Below are 16421 nucleotides of genomic sequence, written 5' to 3'. Positions count from 1 at the left end.
GGAATTCTATTGTTATCCATCAACAGAGATCTTAAAATCTTCCTCTTATCTGAGCCCGAGGGGGCAAACATTGGGCTGTTAAACTGTGTCACCATCTGTAGTTTGTGAACCTGACAATATGATGGAATGGTTAACACATTCATCTAGGCCTCCTTTTTCAGATTTCACTATTCTTAACAGGTCTATATAGACCCATCTGAAATAGCTTAAAAATAATGTGCTATAATGTTTCTAGAGCATTTGTACTGATGTGTACACTGTTCTTATGGCTAGTTCTATGGTTTCTTCCAACAATTACCACAGTCAAGTTTGAGAGACATCTCTCCTTCTTACAATGCCTCCAGTAATGCCCTTTTATTGTGGCACCTGAAGTATTAAAATAAAATATATGTAAATAAAAAAAATCAACCATTGAAATAACAAACCTAATAAGCTGCAAATAAACATTACTCATTTTTTTGTCTGTTACCCACCAACAGGCCACAGGGAAAAACAGTAACTGCTGCTGTTGTGTTATCATTCAACTACAATGGAAACAAGACCGTCATTGATTTCCTGAATGATGGATTATACACTGCGATTCAGAACGCCTTTAACAATTTACGCCGGTTTAGTCGTAGCCTGAACCCGGATGGTATTTCTTTTGACGTTTTACGTAGAGCTGACATTAAAGATATGACTAAATGTAAGTGTAAGATTTTAACATGATATTTTACAAACAAAAGTAACAAATCCTACCAGAAAGTTTTATGGTCAGATAGCACTGAGCACGTGCTAGATGACACCATGGGACACAATGCTTTGTTTACTTTCTGTGTGTTCCAAAATTTCAGACATATTTAAAATAGATTCTCTGCTATTCATCTAACCACAGGCTAATGTCATAGAGTCATAGAGTTTTACAGCACAGAAAGAGGCCCTTCGGCCCATCGTGTCTGCGCCGCCCATCCATCCCTGTCCAGTCTAATCCCATTTTCCAGCATTTGGTCCATAGCCTTGTATGCAATGGCATTTCAAGTGCTCATCCAAATGCTTCTTGAATGTTGTGAGGGTTCCTGCCTCCACCACCCTTTCAGGCATTGAGTTCCACATTCCAACCACCCTCGGTGAAAAAGTTCCTCCTCAAATCCCCTCTAAATCTCCTGCCCCTTACCCTGAATCTATGCCCCCTTGTTATTGACCCCCCCACTAAGGGGAAAAGTTCCTCTTTATCTACCCTATCTATGCCCCTCATTATTTTGTACGCCTCAATCAGGTCCCCCCTCAGCCTTCTCTGCTCCAAGGAAAACAACTCCAGCCTGTCCAGCCTCTCTTCATAGCTGAGGCGCTCCATCCCAGGTAACATCCTGGTGAATCTTCTCTGCACCCTCTCCAAAGCAATCACATCCTTCCTATAGTGAGGCGACCAGAACTGCACACAGTACTCCAGCTGTGGCCTCACCAGCGTTTTGTACAGCTCCATCATAACCTCCCTGCTCTTATATTCTATGCCTCGGCTAATGAAGGCAAGTATCCCATATGCCTTTTTAACCACCTTATCTACCTGCTCCGCTGCCTTCAGGGATCTATGTACATGTACACCAAGGTCCCTCTGACCCTCTGTACTTCCTAGGGTCCTACCACTCATTGTGTATTCCCTTGCCTTATTTGTCCGTCCAAAATGCATCACCTCGCACTTTTCAGGGTTAAATTCCATTTGCCACTTTTCCGCCCATCTGACCAACCCGTTTATATCGTCCTGTAGCCGGAGGCTTTCCTCCTCACAATTTACCACCCCACCAATTTTCGTGTCATCTGCGAACTTACTGATCATACCTTTTACATTCTCATCCAAATCATTTATGTAGATCACAAACAATAAGGGACCCAGCACCGATCCCTGAGGTACCCCACTGGACACAGGCTTCCAGTCACAAAAGCAACCTTCGACCATCACCCTCTGCCTCCTGCCACTCAGCCAGTTTAGGATCCAACGCGCCAAGGCACCCTGGATCCCATGGGCTCTTACCTTCTTGACCAGTCTCCTATGCGGGACTTTGTCAAAAGCTTTACTGAAGTCCATGTAAACCACATCCACAGCATTTCCCTCATCCACCCCACTAGTCTGGGGTAATCAACCCCAGACAACATAAAGCACATGTAAAGCCCAATAAGACCACATTCTTGAATATGCTCTGCAACAGCTTAACTTGCAGCAGAGCATCTCTATTGAATATGCAAATCTAAACCATTTAATCGATAACTACATTCTCCTAAATATATATTAACTTGTAACATAGTATAGCTATTCAGAAGTATGAGGAGAAAGCAAGTGTTTGTCGCCTTTATCATATTCTTAACCTATATACAAGAATAAACAATAAATTTATATTATGGACCTCTACAAAAATATTAAGGAGCTTTTGAATACATTTAAAGGGAACTGTAAACATTGGATCAAATTGTTGTAAAAATGTTATATTAAAGTCTACTTGACAATTTTTTGGGGGGAAAATATGACCCAAATTGACAAGAAAAAGAACAGTGATCAAGTAAATCAAGGAGCTGGAATAAATTGCCCAAAGAGGTAGGTTGATATGTTTCCCTTTGTCATCTAATTTTAGTGATGGTGTGGAGATGCCGGAGTTGGACTGGGGTGGACAAATGTAAGAAGTCACACAACACCAGGTTATAGTCCAACAGCTTTATTTGAAGTCACAAGCTTTCGGAGCGCTGCTCCTTCGTCAGGTGAAGTGAAGAGATGCATAAAGACACAGCTTATATAGTCAGAGAATAATGTCAGATGTTTACAGGTAATCTTTCTAACTGCCATTTATCACACCTCGGCAGAGAGATAATCACAGCAATCAAAGGTGTGAATGGTGTCCAAACAGGTCAGTCAGGAAAACATTACATAAGAAAACATAAGAACATAAGAAATAGGAGCAGGAGTAGGCCAATCGGCCCCTCGAGCCTGCTCCGCCATTCAATAAGATCATGGCTGATCTGATCCTAACCGCCAATCTACTATCACAGAACCATCTCCTGAATCTAACAGAATTAGACACACGAAATAGGAGCAGGATCAGGCTACACGGCCCCTGGGCCCGCTCCGCTACCCACAGGGCCATGACCGATCCAAACCTAGACTCATGTCCAAATTCCTGCCCGCTCCCCGTAACCCTTAATTCCCTTTACTTCTAGGAAACTGTCCATTTCTGTTTTAAATTTATGTAATGATGTAGCTTCTACAGCTTTTTGGGGCAGCATATTCCATGGACCTACCACCCTCTGAGTGAAGTAGTTCCTCCTCATCTCAGTTTTGAAAGAGCAGCCCCTTATTCTAAGACTATGCCCCCTAGTTCTAGTTTCACCCATCATCGGGAACATCCTCCCCGCATCCACCCAATCCAACCCCTTCACAATCTTATATGTTTCAATAAGATTGCCTCTCATTCTTCTGAACTCCAATGAGTAGAGTCCCAATCTACTCAACCTCTCCTCATATGTCCATCCCCTCATCCCCGGGATTAACCGAGTGAACCTTCTTTGTACTGACTCGAGAGCAAGTATGTCCTTTCTTAAGTATGGACACCAAAACTGTACGCAGTATTCCAGGTGGGGTCTCACCAATACCTTGTACAACTGAAGCAATACCTCCCTATTTTTATATTCTATCCCCCTAGCAATGAAAGCCAACATTCCATTGGCCTTCTTAATCACTTGCTGCACCTGCATACTAACCTTTTGAGTTTCGTGCACCAGGACCCCAGATCCCTTTGTACTTCAGTACTTTCCAGTTTCTTGCCATTAAGATAATAACTTGCTCTATGATTTTTCCTGCCAAAGTGCATAACCTCACACTTTCCAGTATTGTATTCCATCTGCCAAATCTCTGCCCACTTACTTAGCCTGTCTATGTCCCCTTGCAGGTTTTTTATGTCCTCCTCACTCACTACTTTCCCTCCCATCTTAGTATCATCTGCAAACTTTGATATGTTACACTCGGTCCCCTCCTCCAAATTGTTAATATAGATTGTAAAGAGTTGTGGACCCAGCACTGACCCCTGCGGAACACCACTTGTTACTGATTGCCAGTCTGAGAATGAACCATATATCCCAACTCTCTGCCTTCTGTTAGATAGCCAATCCTCTATCCATGCCAGAATATTACCCCCAATCCCGTGATTTTTTATCATAAGCAATAATCTTTTGTGTGGCACCTTGTCAAATGCCTTTTGGAAGTCTAAATACACTATGTCCATTGGTTCCCCCTTTATCCACCCTATATGTTACTTCCTCAAAGAAGTCCAGCAAATTTGTCAAACATGACTTCCCCTTCATAAAACCATGCTGACTTTGTCCTATTAAATTATGATTATCCAAATGTCCTGTTACTGTCTCCTTAATAATGGACTCCAAAATTTTACCTACCACAGATGTTAGGCCAACCGGTCTATAGTTTCCAGCCTTCTGTCTACTGCCCTTTTTAAATAAGGGTGTTACATTAGCAGTTTTCCAGTCTGCCGGGACCTTTGCCGAGTCCAGGGAGTTTTGGAAAATTATTACCAATGCATCCACAATCCCTACCGCCACTTCCCTCAAGACCCTAGGATGTAAGCCATCAGGTCCAGGTGATTTATCCGTCTTGAGTCCCATTATTTTACCGAGTACCACAGCATCTGTAACATTTGACCCCTTGTGACCCCACCTCATTGTTCTTTGATGTAATGTTTTCCTGACTGACCTGTTTGGACACCATTCACACCTTTGATTGCTGTGATTATCTCTCTGCCGAGGTGTGATAAATGGCAGTTAGAAAGATTACCTGTAAACATCTGACATTATTCTCTGACTATATAAGCTGTGTCTTTATGCATCTCTCCACTTCACCTGACGAAGGAGCAGCGCTCCGAAAGCTTGTGACTTCAAATAAAGCTGTTGGACTATAACCTGGTGTTGTGTGACTTCTTTGATTTTAGTGAAACAGTAGACCAGCATGAACTATCTAATGATACCAGCAGAAAGAGCTAACCCACTACTCATCCATCTTTAGCACTGTTGAGGGTTATTCCAGTCAAAAAATATTGACCCGTGAATTTAGCACCTTTTTCTTTATTAAGGGATTGTTAAAGGCAATTCAAGTGAAACTTATGCAGAATTACACAGGGGGATATAAACAAAATATGAGCATTGAACTCCAGCTCAGGTTTCAAAGAAAAGAGTTATAACAGTTAAATTAACAAGGTTGTATGATTAACCATTTTACAAATGCCAACATTTGTGAAAGCAGATGTTTTCATCTGCATTCGTCCTCTAAGTTATGCAGTTGCTCTGCCTACACAGATAACAGGTCACAGACCACTATTGGCATTTCCCAGTCCTTCTGGTTTGTTGATCAGTTCATTGTAACAGCAGTTTCTATTTTACACAAGATTCTAGGTTCATTGCTACATCATTCAGGTACCAAAGGCACATACTGAAAAGGAGTGTTTAAATTGAGTTTCAAATCTTGCTAGCAACATACTGTTGGATATTGTGTCTCACGTGTATTCAACCTCACCTGTAGTGCTTTATATACAAAATATATTGCGAATCTTAATAGAACGTTTGTATTTAATTATATGCAAACCAGCACCTCCCCTTCCCAAAAAATTAATCATCTTTTAAATTTTCCAGCAGCATCACTAGATTTTAGTATATTCTTCACCTATGAGAACTATGAGTGATTTTTTAAAAATTCCCTCTAAAAAAAACTTTTTTTTTTTAGAAATATGACCATTACTCCACCATAACAAATTGAATATTTAATGTTACTTATGAACTGGCTTTACAGTTTCACTGTGGCCCACCAGTCTACCTACACAATTTCCCCAAGCATACAAAGGTCTCACCCCCACCTCACCATCTCTCCATTTCTTCCTGGAACCTTTTATTAATCAACTTTGTGGTCAGCTCATTTGTCTATGTAAACAGTCTTTGTAGTTCTACAATCAATTCATTTCGTGAAGCTCGAGAACCTTTGATATGAAAGGAGCTTTACAAATACAAGTAATATTATTTCTTGTTTCTATTTATGCCAGTACTCTGCCCTCAATGCTCCTGTGTATCTGCATAGCTATCAGTGATTTTCCAAACATCTTTTTAAATTTACAACTTCCATGTGTTTGTGGCACAGAATGTGTGAAATCTATTGTAACTTTTATATAATAGGCAATAACGTGCAGTTGTGCTGTCGGGTTTGAGTCATGGCAAAGTGGTTTTCATTTTGTAGCAGCACAAAGCTGACAGTGTAACGTCAGAGGTAGGCCCTGATGTGAGTCTGGAAGGCAGCTGTCTGAGAGCCTTCAGGAAGGTTATCTCACACAATATCAATAAAGTGTTAAATTAGGCCGCTGCACCTCCTGGGCACTTTAAAAAAGGCATTGCTTCAGTTTATAATGTTTTTCGAATATCGAGCGGGGATGTGGGACTAAGCATGACTGCTTTCAAAGAGCCAGCACAGGCATGATGGGCTGAATGGCCTCCTTCTGTGCTGCAAGTTTCTATGATTCTATGAATATGAAAGTCTCTGCTCTCAAAACAGTCAGAATTTATCATCTGGGAAGAGAGCTCTGCGTGTGGATGTAAGTAAGTGCAGGGCTCTCTCCTGGCACCAAGAGTATGATTTACAGCCAGGGAGAGCCTACATTATAACTGGCCCTTACTAGTCTCAGACCAGCAGCACTGTGTAACCCTACCTCAGTAATATTAACAGTGCTGTCACTGCTAGAGTGAAACTTCCAAATGTTTCTGTTAAATTCACTCATGGCAGGTCAGGCAGGTCAGACTAGAAATAAGAGGGCTGATTATAACTACAGGCAGAGAATGGGCGGGCGGTGGGCGTAACCCGCCTATTTCCTGCCTGTTCTTGCTGGTGTGAGCTCTGAGCCCAGGCCTTATTTACATTCTGTTGGCGAGCTGTGGGCTTGCAATCGGGGCCCCATGTACATCAGAGGAGCCCGATTTACATATTATGTGACCTCCCACCTGAAGCAGGTGGGTGCCTATCTCAGGACCTTACCAAAGATGGCGGCGGCCAGAGTGGCATTGTAATTACGGCGCAAAGTGACCCAGTGCCATTTTCGGGCTGCTCCTGCCCTGTTTACCAGGCAGAGGGGGTTAAAATTGGCTCTAAAATACTTACTACTTGATTTGAGTGAGCAGCTGCAGAACATTACACCAGTGGCTCATTAATGACCTTTAATAAGGCCTGGACAAGCAAACTTCACCTTCTCTCTGAAATGTTTGTTATGGTCAACCTGTTTGTGCAAGGGTATGAGTTCTCAGATAACATTGCATCGCCTTATACTCACAGCGACCTTTTTTGTTTAAATTAAAGGAAAATATGACCTAAAATACTCTATTTTCTTCTTACAGTATCATATGATGATTTGATGAATCACTTAAGTTGCAATGACAGTATATTTGTTGGATACGTGCTTCAATGGGATGATCAAAATGGAATGATTTGCCGATCCCGCTGTGATTTGGGTTACTGTAAGAATGAGGCAGAGTGCCAGCATCTGACAACTGGACCTTTGTGCAAGTACGAAATGCATTTATTTTAATACATTGTAATGAACTGGTAACTGTTTATCGATGTTAAAAGGAAATGAATCTTCAGATCTTTAGTTGCATACAGTTTTTTGTCAGGCATTGCCCATTAATAGGTCTATTAGGCGAGTAAAGTTTGAGAGACCCTTCCTCTGGGTTTACTGCTGGCTGGAATTAAAAGAATTCTGTGGAGGTCAGTTTCCTACATTACAACAGTGACTACACTTCAAAAAGTACTTAATTGGCTGTAAAGCGCTTTGGGACGTCTGGTGGTCGTGAAAGGCGCTATATAAATGCAAGTCTTTCTTAGTGCAACACACTCCAATAACAGAATACAATATTATAAACAGAAATCTCAAAATGCCTTCATATTATTTACATCTTTTTTTAAAGGCATTGCTATTACCCTTAAAAAATAACTCCTCCAAATTTGAGTGAATGTTTTCCCCTGAACCTACGGTCTCATGTTTCTGAGTCAGAGTTCTAAGAAGCAACATCTCACCTTTCGACATCTGAGTTATCTCCGAAAGGCTGCTAGACATTGCTTTACCATTTCTCAGCAATCTCCAACCTCCACAGAATTCTTTTAATTCCAGCCAGCAGTAAACCCAGAGGAAAGGTCTCTCAAACTTTACTCACCTAACAGCCCTATTAATGGGCAACACCTGAAATGGCTTCATTGCTCCTCCAGTACGGTTAGTTTGGCCTAGTGTTGGCAGCTAGGTACATGTATGGTGCTTTCAAAATTCATTATAAATAAACACTTGAAGAAAAAAAAACTTTGTTGGGTCGACCTTCTCAAGTCTTGAGAAATGGCTAAAGCAGTCTCTGCTAACCTATTTCTTTAAACAGTGTCCACTGGAGCAGATAATATACCAAGATGAAAATGGCATTATGTGTAGTCTAAGTGTGGAATGCTTTTGAGAATGCATCCAAGATTGCTTCCTAGATCAGTATGTTTCTAGTGCATCATTGCTTGATTTAGTTCTCGGAAAAGAAATGGTGCCAATAACTGACATAGAACAATTGACAAGTAGCAACCACAATATCATGTGCTCGCTTTTCTCTTTCTTTATGCATTTTCCTGTCTAGTCTCTTTACTTTTCCTTCCTTTGCTCATGATTCTGACTCCTTTTGTCCTTTTTGTTTTCATGATTTCTTGTGTTTCAGTAATTCATGTCGTTTTTTATTCCTTCATTATTTCATTTATTCCTCTATCAACTTTTTAATTTCTCTTTCCATGTCTCGAACTGCTTTATTGTCTTTTTAGCTCAACAAAACTACTGAAATGATCCCACTGATGGCCTTGTGGCTGGTATAGCAGTGAGCCAGACAGATTAGGAAGTCTCAGGTTCCATTCCTGGTTTATTACCAAGTTGGCTGCTCCCAGCCGAGACAACTCTCGGAGCACCACAATTGGCTTCAAAGCCCCTGGGCTAGGAAAGGTGAGTGGGGGGGGGGGGGGGGGAGACAAAAAAGCCAAGGAGCTGAACCTTGATTGCAATCAATGGTCTTGCTGAAGAGGAGCGAGAAGTGGACCAGGCTCAGTCAAATAACCTGGCAAAACTCTCACATCGAAAATGCTCACAGTGGGCAACTGGCACCTGTGGAACAGCATCCCAGCATGAGTCGACATCTTGAGATAGAAAACTGGGGAGGAAATACTGCCAGGGATATAGTTGAGATGTTGGGTCAGAGGTAGGAAAAAGTTGAAAGCAACATACAGCTTAAGAAGAGTTACTAAGACATGGAACACTATAGTGTTAAATTGAGATCCATGTCCATGATTCTTTGAACAGTGAGTTGCTAGCTTTGACTGTGCCATCAGTGAAGTTACAGTGTGGAGACCAGGCAATTGCCTATGGCGGGGGTGGGGGGGGATGAAAAATCATAAGGCAGCACAACAGGTCAGTGTCACACACTTCAGTGGGTAGTTAGAGTGTGGCATTGGCAAAGGCCTACAAGCATTTACCCTACTCTTTTTTTTGGATGGGATAGAGCATGGTACATAAGAACAAAAGAAGTAGGAGCAGGAGTAGGCCATACGGCCCCTCGGGCCTGCTCCGCCATTCAATAGGATCATGGCTGATCCGAACCTAGACTCACGTCCACTTCCCTGCCTGCTCCCCGTAACCCCTAATTCCCTTATCAGCTAGGAATCTGTCTATCTCCGTTTTAAATTTATTTAATGTCGCAGCTTCCACAGCTCTCTGAGGTAGCAAATTCCATAGATTTACTACCCTCTGAGTGAAGAAGTTTCTCCTCATCTCAGTTTTGAAACGGCAGCCCCTTATTCTAAGATTATGCCCCCTAGTTCTAGTCTCACCCATCAGTGGAAACATCCTCTCCGCATCCACCCGATCAAGCCCCCTCACAATCTTATATGTTTCGATAAGATCGCCTCTCATAAGAACATAAGAACATAAGAAATAGGAGCAGGAGTAGGCCAATCATTCTTCTGAATTCCAATGAGTAGAGGCCCAACCTACTCAACCTTTCCTCATAAGTCAACCACCTCATCTCCGGAATCAACCAAATGAACCTTCTCTGAACTGCCTCGAGAGCAAGTATATCTTTTCTTAAATATGGAAACCAAAACTGTACACAATATTCCAGGTGTGGCCTCACCAGTACCCTGTACAACTGAAGCAAGACTTCCCTGCTTTTATACTCCATCCCCCTTGCAATAAAAGCCAAGATTCCATTGGCCTTCCTGATCACCTGCTGTACCTGCATACTAACCTCCTGTGTTTCCTACACCAGGACCCCCAGATCCCTTTGTACTGTAGCACTTTGCAGTTTCTCTCCATTTAGATAATAACTTGCTCTTTGATTTTTTTCTGCCAAAGTGCATAACCTCACACTTTCCAACATTATATTCCATCTGCCAAATTTCTGCCCACTCACTTAGCCTGTCTATGTCCTTTTGCAGGTTTTTTATGTCCTCCTCACTCACTGCTTTCCCTCCCATCTTTGTATCGTCGGCAAACTTGGATATGTTGCACTTGGTCCCCTCCTCCAAATCGTTAATATAGATTGTAAAGAGCTGGGGTCCCAGCACTGACCCCTGCGGAACACCACTAGTTACTGATTGCCAACCCGAGAATGAACCATTTATCCCAACTCTCTATTTTCTGTTAGATAGCCAATCTTCCACCCATGCCAGTATATTACCCCAATCCCGTGATTTTTTTATCTTGTGCAGTAATCTTTTGTGTGGCACCTTGTCAAATGCCTTTTGGAAGTCCAAATATGCCACATCCACTGGTTCCCCTTTATCCACCCTGTTTGTTACATCCTCAAAGAATTCGAGCAAATTTGTCAAACATGACTTCCCCTTCATAAAACCATGCTGACTCTGTCCGATTAAATTATGCTTATCCAAATGTCCTGTTACTGCTTCCTTAATAATGGACTCCAACATTTTACCAACCACAGATGTTAGGCTAACTGGTCTATAGTTTCCAGCCTTTTGTCTACCTCCCTTTTTAAATAAGGGCGTTACATTAGCAGTTTTCCAATCTGCTGGGACCTTTCCTGAATCCAGGGAGTTTTGGAAAATTACCACCAATGCATCCGCAATCCCTACTGCTACTTCTCTCAAGACCCTAGGATGTAAGCCATCAGGTCCCATTATCTTACCGAGTACCATCTCCTTAGTGATTTTAATCGTGTTTAGCTCCTCCCCCCCATAGCCCCCTGTTTGTCCAGTGTTGGGATATTTTTAGTGTCCTCTACTGTAAAGACTGATACAAAATATTTGTTCAACGTTTCTGCCATCTCCATGTTCCCCACCACTAATTTCCCGGTCTCGTCCTCTAAGGGACCAACATTCACTTTAGTCACCCTTTTTCTTTTTATATAACTGTAGAAACTCTTGCTATCTGTTTTTATATTTTTTGTTAGTTTACTTTCATAATCTATCTTCCCTTTCTTAATTAATCTTTTAGTTATTCTTTGCTGGCTTTTAAATGCTTCCCAATCTTCTATACTCCCACTAGATTTGGCTACTTTATATGCACTTGTTTTCCGTCGGATACTATCCTTTATTACTTTACTTAGCCATGGATGGCTGTCTTTTCTTTTACGCCCCTTTTTCCTCATGGAATATATTTTTCTTTAAAGTTGTGAAATATCTCCTTGAATGTACACCATTGCTCATGTACCGTCTTACACCTTAATCTATTTTCCCAGTCCACTTTAGTCAACTCTGCTCTCATACCTTCATAGTCTCCTTTATTTAAGCTTAGTACGCTGGTTTGAGATCCAACTCTCTCACCCTCCAACTGAATTTGGAATTCAACCATGTTATTCAACCAGGTCACTCATTCCAAGGGGATCCTTTACTAGGACATTTTTTATTAATCCTGTCTCATTACACAGGACCAGATCCAAGATTGCCTGCCCCCTGGTTGGTTCAGTAACATACTGCTCAAGGAACCCGTCCCTAATGCACTCTATGAACTCTTCTTCAAGGCTGCCCTGCCCAATTTGATTTGTCCAGTCAATATGAAAGTTAAAATCTCCCATGATTATAGCTGTTCCCTTATTACAAGCCCCAACTATTTCCTGATTTATACTCTGACCAATAGAGTTGCAACTGTTAGGAGGCCTATAGACTACACCCACTAGTGACTTTTTCCCCTTATTATTCCTTATCTCCACCCAAACCGTTTCACTATCCTGATCCTTTGACCCAATATCATTTCTCACTATTGTAGCGATTCCATCCTTTATTAACACAGCCACTCCACCGCCCTTTCCTTCCTGTCTGTCGTTCCTAATAGTCAAATACCCCTGGATGTTTAGTTCCCAGTCATGGTCACCCTGCAGCCATGTCTCTGTAATGGACACCAGATCATACCCATGTGTAGTTATTTGTACCGTCAACTCATCTATTTTGTTACGAATGCTGCGTACATTCAGATAAAGAACTTTTAAATATGTTTTGTGATAATTTATTCCTGCTTTTACCCCTTTTACTACTTTACCTTTATCTTTATATATTCTGTCCCTTCCTGACACACTCTGGTTTTTAATTCCCCCACTGCTACCTTGCTCTATTGCCTTCTCCGCTGACATTTTTATTTTTCGCTCTCTTGAAACCTCCCCCCCACTAATTAGTTTAAAGCCCTCTCTACAGCCCTAGTTATTTGATTCGCCAGGATTCTAGTCCCAGCACTGGCCAAGTGAAGTCCGTCCCAACGGAACAGCTCTCTCCTGTCCCAGTACTGGTGCCAGTGTCCCAAGAAGCAAAACCCATTTCTCCCACACCAGTCTTTGAGCCACGCATTTAACTCTCTGATTTTATTTACCCTAGCCAAATTTGCTCGTGGCTCAGGTAGTAATCCAGAGATTATTACCCTTGTGGTTCTGCTTTTTAATTTGGCCCCTAGCTGCTCATATTCCCTCAGCAGAACCTCTTTCCTTGTCCTATCTATGTCGTGGTACCAACATGGACCACGACAACTGGATCCTCCCCCTCCAAGTTTCTCTCCAGCCCAGAGGAGATGTCCTTAATCCTGGCACCGGGCAGGCAACACAACCTTCGGGACTCTTGCTCTCGGCTGCAAAGAACCCTATCTATCCCCCTAATGATACTATCCCCTACCACTACAACATTTCTTTTTACTCCCCCCACTTGAATGGCCCCTCGTTCCACGGTGCTGTGGCCAGGTTGCTCATCCTCCCTGCAGTCCCCGTTCCCGTCCTCACAGGGAGTAAGAGCCTCAAACCTGTTGGACAAGAGCAAGGGCTGCGGCTCCTCCAACACTACCTCCTGAATCCCCGTACCTGCCTCACTCATAGTCACACCCTCCTGTCCCTGACCACGGACTACATCTGAATTAGTTAATCTAATTGGTGTGACTACTTCCTGGAACACAGAGTCCAGGTAACTCTCCCCCTCCCTGATGTGTCGCAGTGTTTGAAGCTCGGACTCCAGGTCATCAACACGGAGCTGGAGTTCCTCGAGCAGCCAGCACTTACTGCAAACGTGATCACTGTGAACATCAATGGTGTCCACGAGCTCCCACATATTGCAGCAGTAACACATCACCTGCTCTCCCATTCTATGTAATTAATTAAATTTATTAATATTATTTTTAAATACCCTCTGCCCCGATTCTAGATGATGAATATCACACCTCTATTTAATTGAACTTACCAACTTATAAAGGTTTAAAAGGGAAGGAAAAGTGCTCACCAACCAGCCAATCACCTACCAGCTTGGCTGTGATGTCACTTTTGAATTCTGACCTCCCCTTGGAATGTTGCCTGTGGAGCCTGTTTAGGCTGCCTCGCCTCGCTGCTCCGGGCTGCCTCGACCTGGCCTCGCTGCTCCGCCTCCGCGATGTCTGCTAATCCTGAGACTGGCAGGGAAAACAAGGCCAGAAACAAAACAGAAACAGCACCTAACACCCCACTTACCCTAACTCTCTCACTTACCCAAACTCTCACAGCACTCTCTGCTACTCGCACTCCGAGTATTGAGTATTGAGACTTTAAAGAAAGAAAGGAAAATATAAGAATTACAAATTGAAAAAAATAAAGCTGAGGCATTACCCAAGTTATTTAAGCTTCATAAGTGGGTTGTGCAAAGATTTTACTGCTACTTATCAGCCATTGGTCGACATTGAAAAATCTTAGGTTAATTAGGCCCTATAGAGATATCTTACCTGGTAGATGTCTGTGAATTCAGTTCCGATTCCGAATGTTGTTTGTGTTTATTTCCAGATGTGTTCCGTGGACAGTATATTCCACTTACGGTGATTACTGTGAACACCTATCCCTGAACCTTAGGGCATTTTTTGGCATTCTGTTTGGAGCCTTGGGGTTTGTGCTGATAGTAGCTGCTGCTGTTATATGGAAATTAAGACCACCTAAAAGGGAAAGACTCATAAATGATGGTAGCAGGTATGTTATATTTATATTCCTAAATGTATTGCAAAAGAATGTATAAGGTATTACTATTTTCATCTCTTTATGGTTTTCAAAACAGTAGCATGTAGTTACGTACTGCTCATCATAAAGTCCTAAACCACAAGATTGTGCTCTGAACGGAAGCCACACTGCCAATCTATCCGAATTACAATTCAAACTACTCAGAGGCAATTATGTTTTGTTGCTACCGAGTGTATCAATTAAATCAAAAACCCTGTACAACAGTTTGCATCCATGTAGTATCTTTAACATGGCAAAATGTCCCAAATCAATGGGGCATGGACAGGTTGGGGGATCTACTTGGATTTGACTATTTTAGATACATGGGGCTATATTTTCCGCTTTAGAGGAAAAGGGACAAACCTTCAGTATAGCAGGACTTCTACATGTCCCTGACCCCGCCTCAGGGGTGTTTGCTTAATTGTGGCCTCCACTGATGAGTCTTCCTGGAGTAATGGAGGTGAATGACTAACTTTGTTTGAATTTCTTTTATTTGTTCATGGGATGTGGGCGTCGCTGGCAAGGCCAGCATTTAATGCCCATCCCTAAATGCCCTTGAGAAGGTGGTGGTGAGCCGCCTTCTTGAACTGCTGCAGGCCATGTGGTGAAGGAACTCCCACAATGCTGTTAGGTAATTCCAGGATTTTGACCCAGCGATGATGAAAGAACGGCGATATATGTCCAAGTCAGAATGGTGTGTATCTTGGAGGGGAACTTGCAGGTGATGGTGTTCCCATGTTCCTGCTGCCCTTGTCCTTCTAGGCAGTAGAGGTCGCGAGTTTGGGAGGTGCTGATGAAGAAGCCTTGCTGAGTTGGTGCAGTACATCTTGTAGATGGTACACACTGCAGCCATGGTGGGCCAGTGATGGAGGGGGTGAATGTTTAAGGTGGTGGATGGGGTGCCGATCAAGCGGGCTGCTTTGTCCTGAATGGTGTCGAGCTGCTTGAGTGTTGTTGGAGCTGCACTCATCCAGGTAAGTGGAGAGTATTCCATCACACTCCTGACTTATGCCTTGTATCATTAAATGTATTCAAGAAGGAGTTGGATATATTTCTTAAGGCTAAAGGGATCAAGGGATATGGAGAGAAGGCAGGAACAGGGTACTGAATTTGGATGATCAGCCATGATCTCATTGAATGGCGGAGCAGGCTCGAGGGGCCGAATGGCCTACTCCTGCTCCTATCTTCTATGTTTCTATGTAGATGGTGGGAAGGCTTTGGGGAGTCAGGGCCTGGGCTAATAATCCCACCACGGCAGCTGGGGAATTTAAATTCAGTAAATTAAATAAATCTGGAATGAAAAGCTAGTATCAGTAATGGTGACCATGAAACGACCGGATTGTCGGAATGAACCCAACTGGTTCACTAATGTCCTTTAGGGAAGGAAATCTGCCATCCTTACCCGGTCTGGCCTATATGTGACTCCAGACCCAGAACAATGAAGTTGATTCTTAACTGCCCTCTGAAATGGCCTAACAAGCAACTCAGTACCAAACCGCAACGACAAAGTTGCACTGTGGGAGCACCTTCACCATAAGGACTGCAGCAGTTCAAGGTGGCGGCTCACCACCACCTTCTCAAGGGATTTAGGGATGGGCAATAAATGCCAGCCTTGCCAGTGATGCTCACATCCTGTGAACAATAAAAAAAAGTGAGACACTCACCACAGAATACCCAGCCTCTGACCTGCTCTTGCAGCCACAGTATTTATGTGGCTGGTCGAGTTAAGTTTCTGGTCAATGGTGACCCACAGGATGTTGATGGTGGTGGATTCGGCGATGGTAATGCCGTTGAATCTAGTACATAAATCTCAGCATTTTTTAATTTAAGTAGCCCTGCACTGCCCATAGGAACGTTGGATGCAAAGGAGGAATAGGAACCCTTTGCATTCAGTGTTGATGAGA

General features: G+C 42.8%; 1 protein-coding gene across 1 annotated transcript in view; it reads left to right on the top strand.

Moving 5' to 3' along the window:
- The window catches only part of LOC147115634 (mucin-4-like), an 83170-nt gene that overhangs the window by 64774 nt on the left and 1975 nt on the right, over nucleotides 1-16421 (top strand). The window contains exons 23-25 of the mRNA XM_085990064.1: nucleotides 480-685; nucleotides 7399-7567; nucleotides 14311-14490. Of these exons, the coding sequence (XP_085846190.1) occupies nucleotides 480-685; nucleotides 7399-7567; nucleotides 14311-14490 (555 nt within the window). The remainder of the gene's footprint in view (nucleotides 1-479; nucleotides 686-7398; nucleotides 7568-14310; nucleotides 14491-16421) is intronic.

The sequence above is a fragment of the Somniosus microcephalus genome, chromosome 6 (assembly GCF_052327205.1).
Source record: "Somniosus microcephalus isolate GS21.2 chromosome 6, FLI_Smic_1.0, whole genome shotgun sequence".
Taxonomy (NCBI): domain Eukaryota; kingdom Metazoa; phylum Chordata; class Chondrichthyes; order Squaliformes; family Somniosidae; genus Somniosus; species Somniosus microcephalus.
This window is presented reverse-complemented; position numbering and strand designations above follow the sequence as displayed.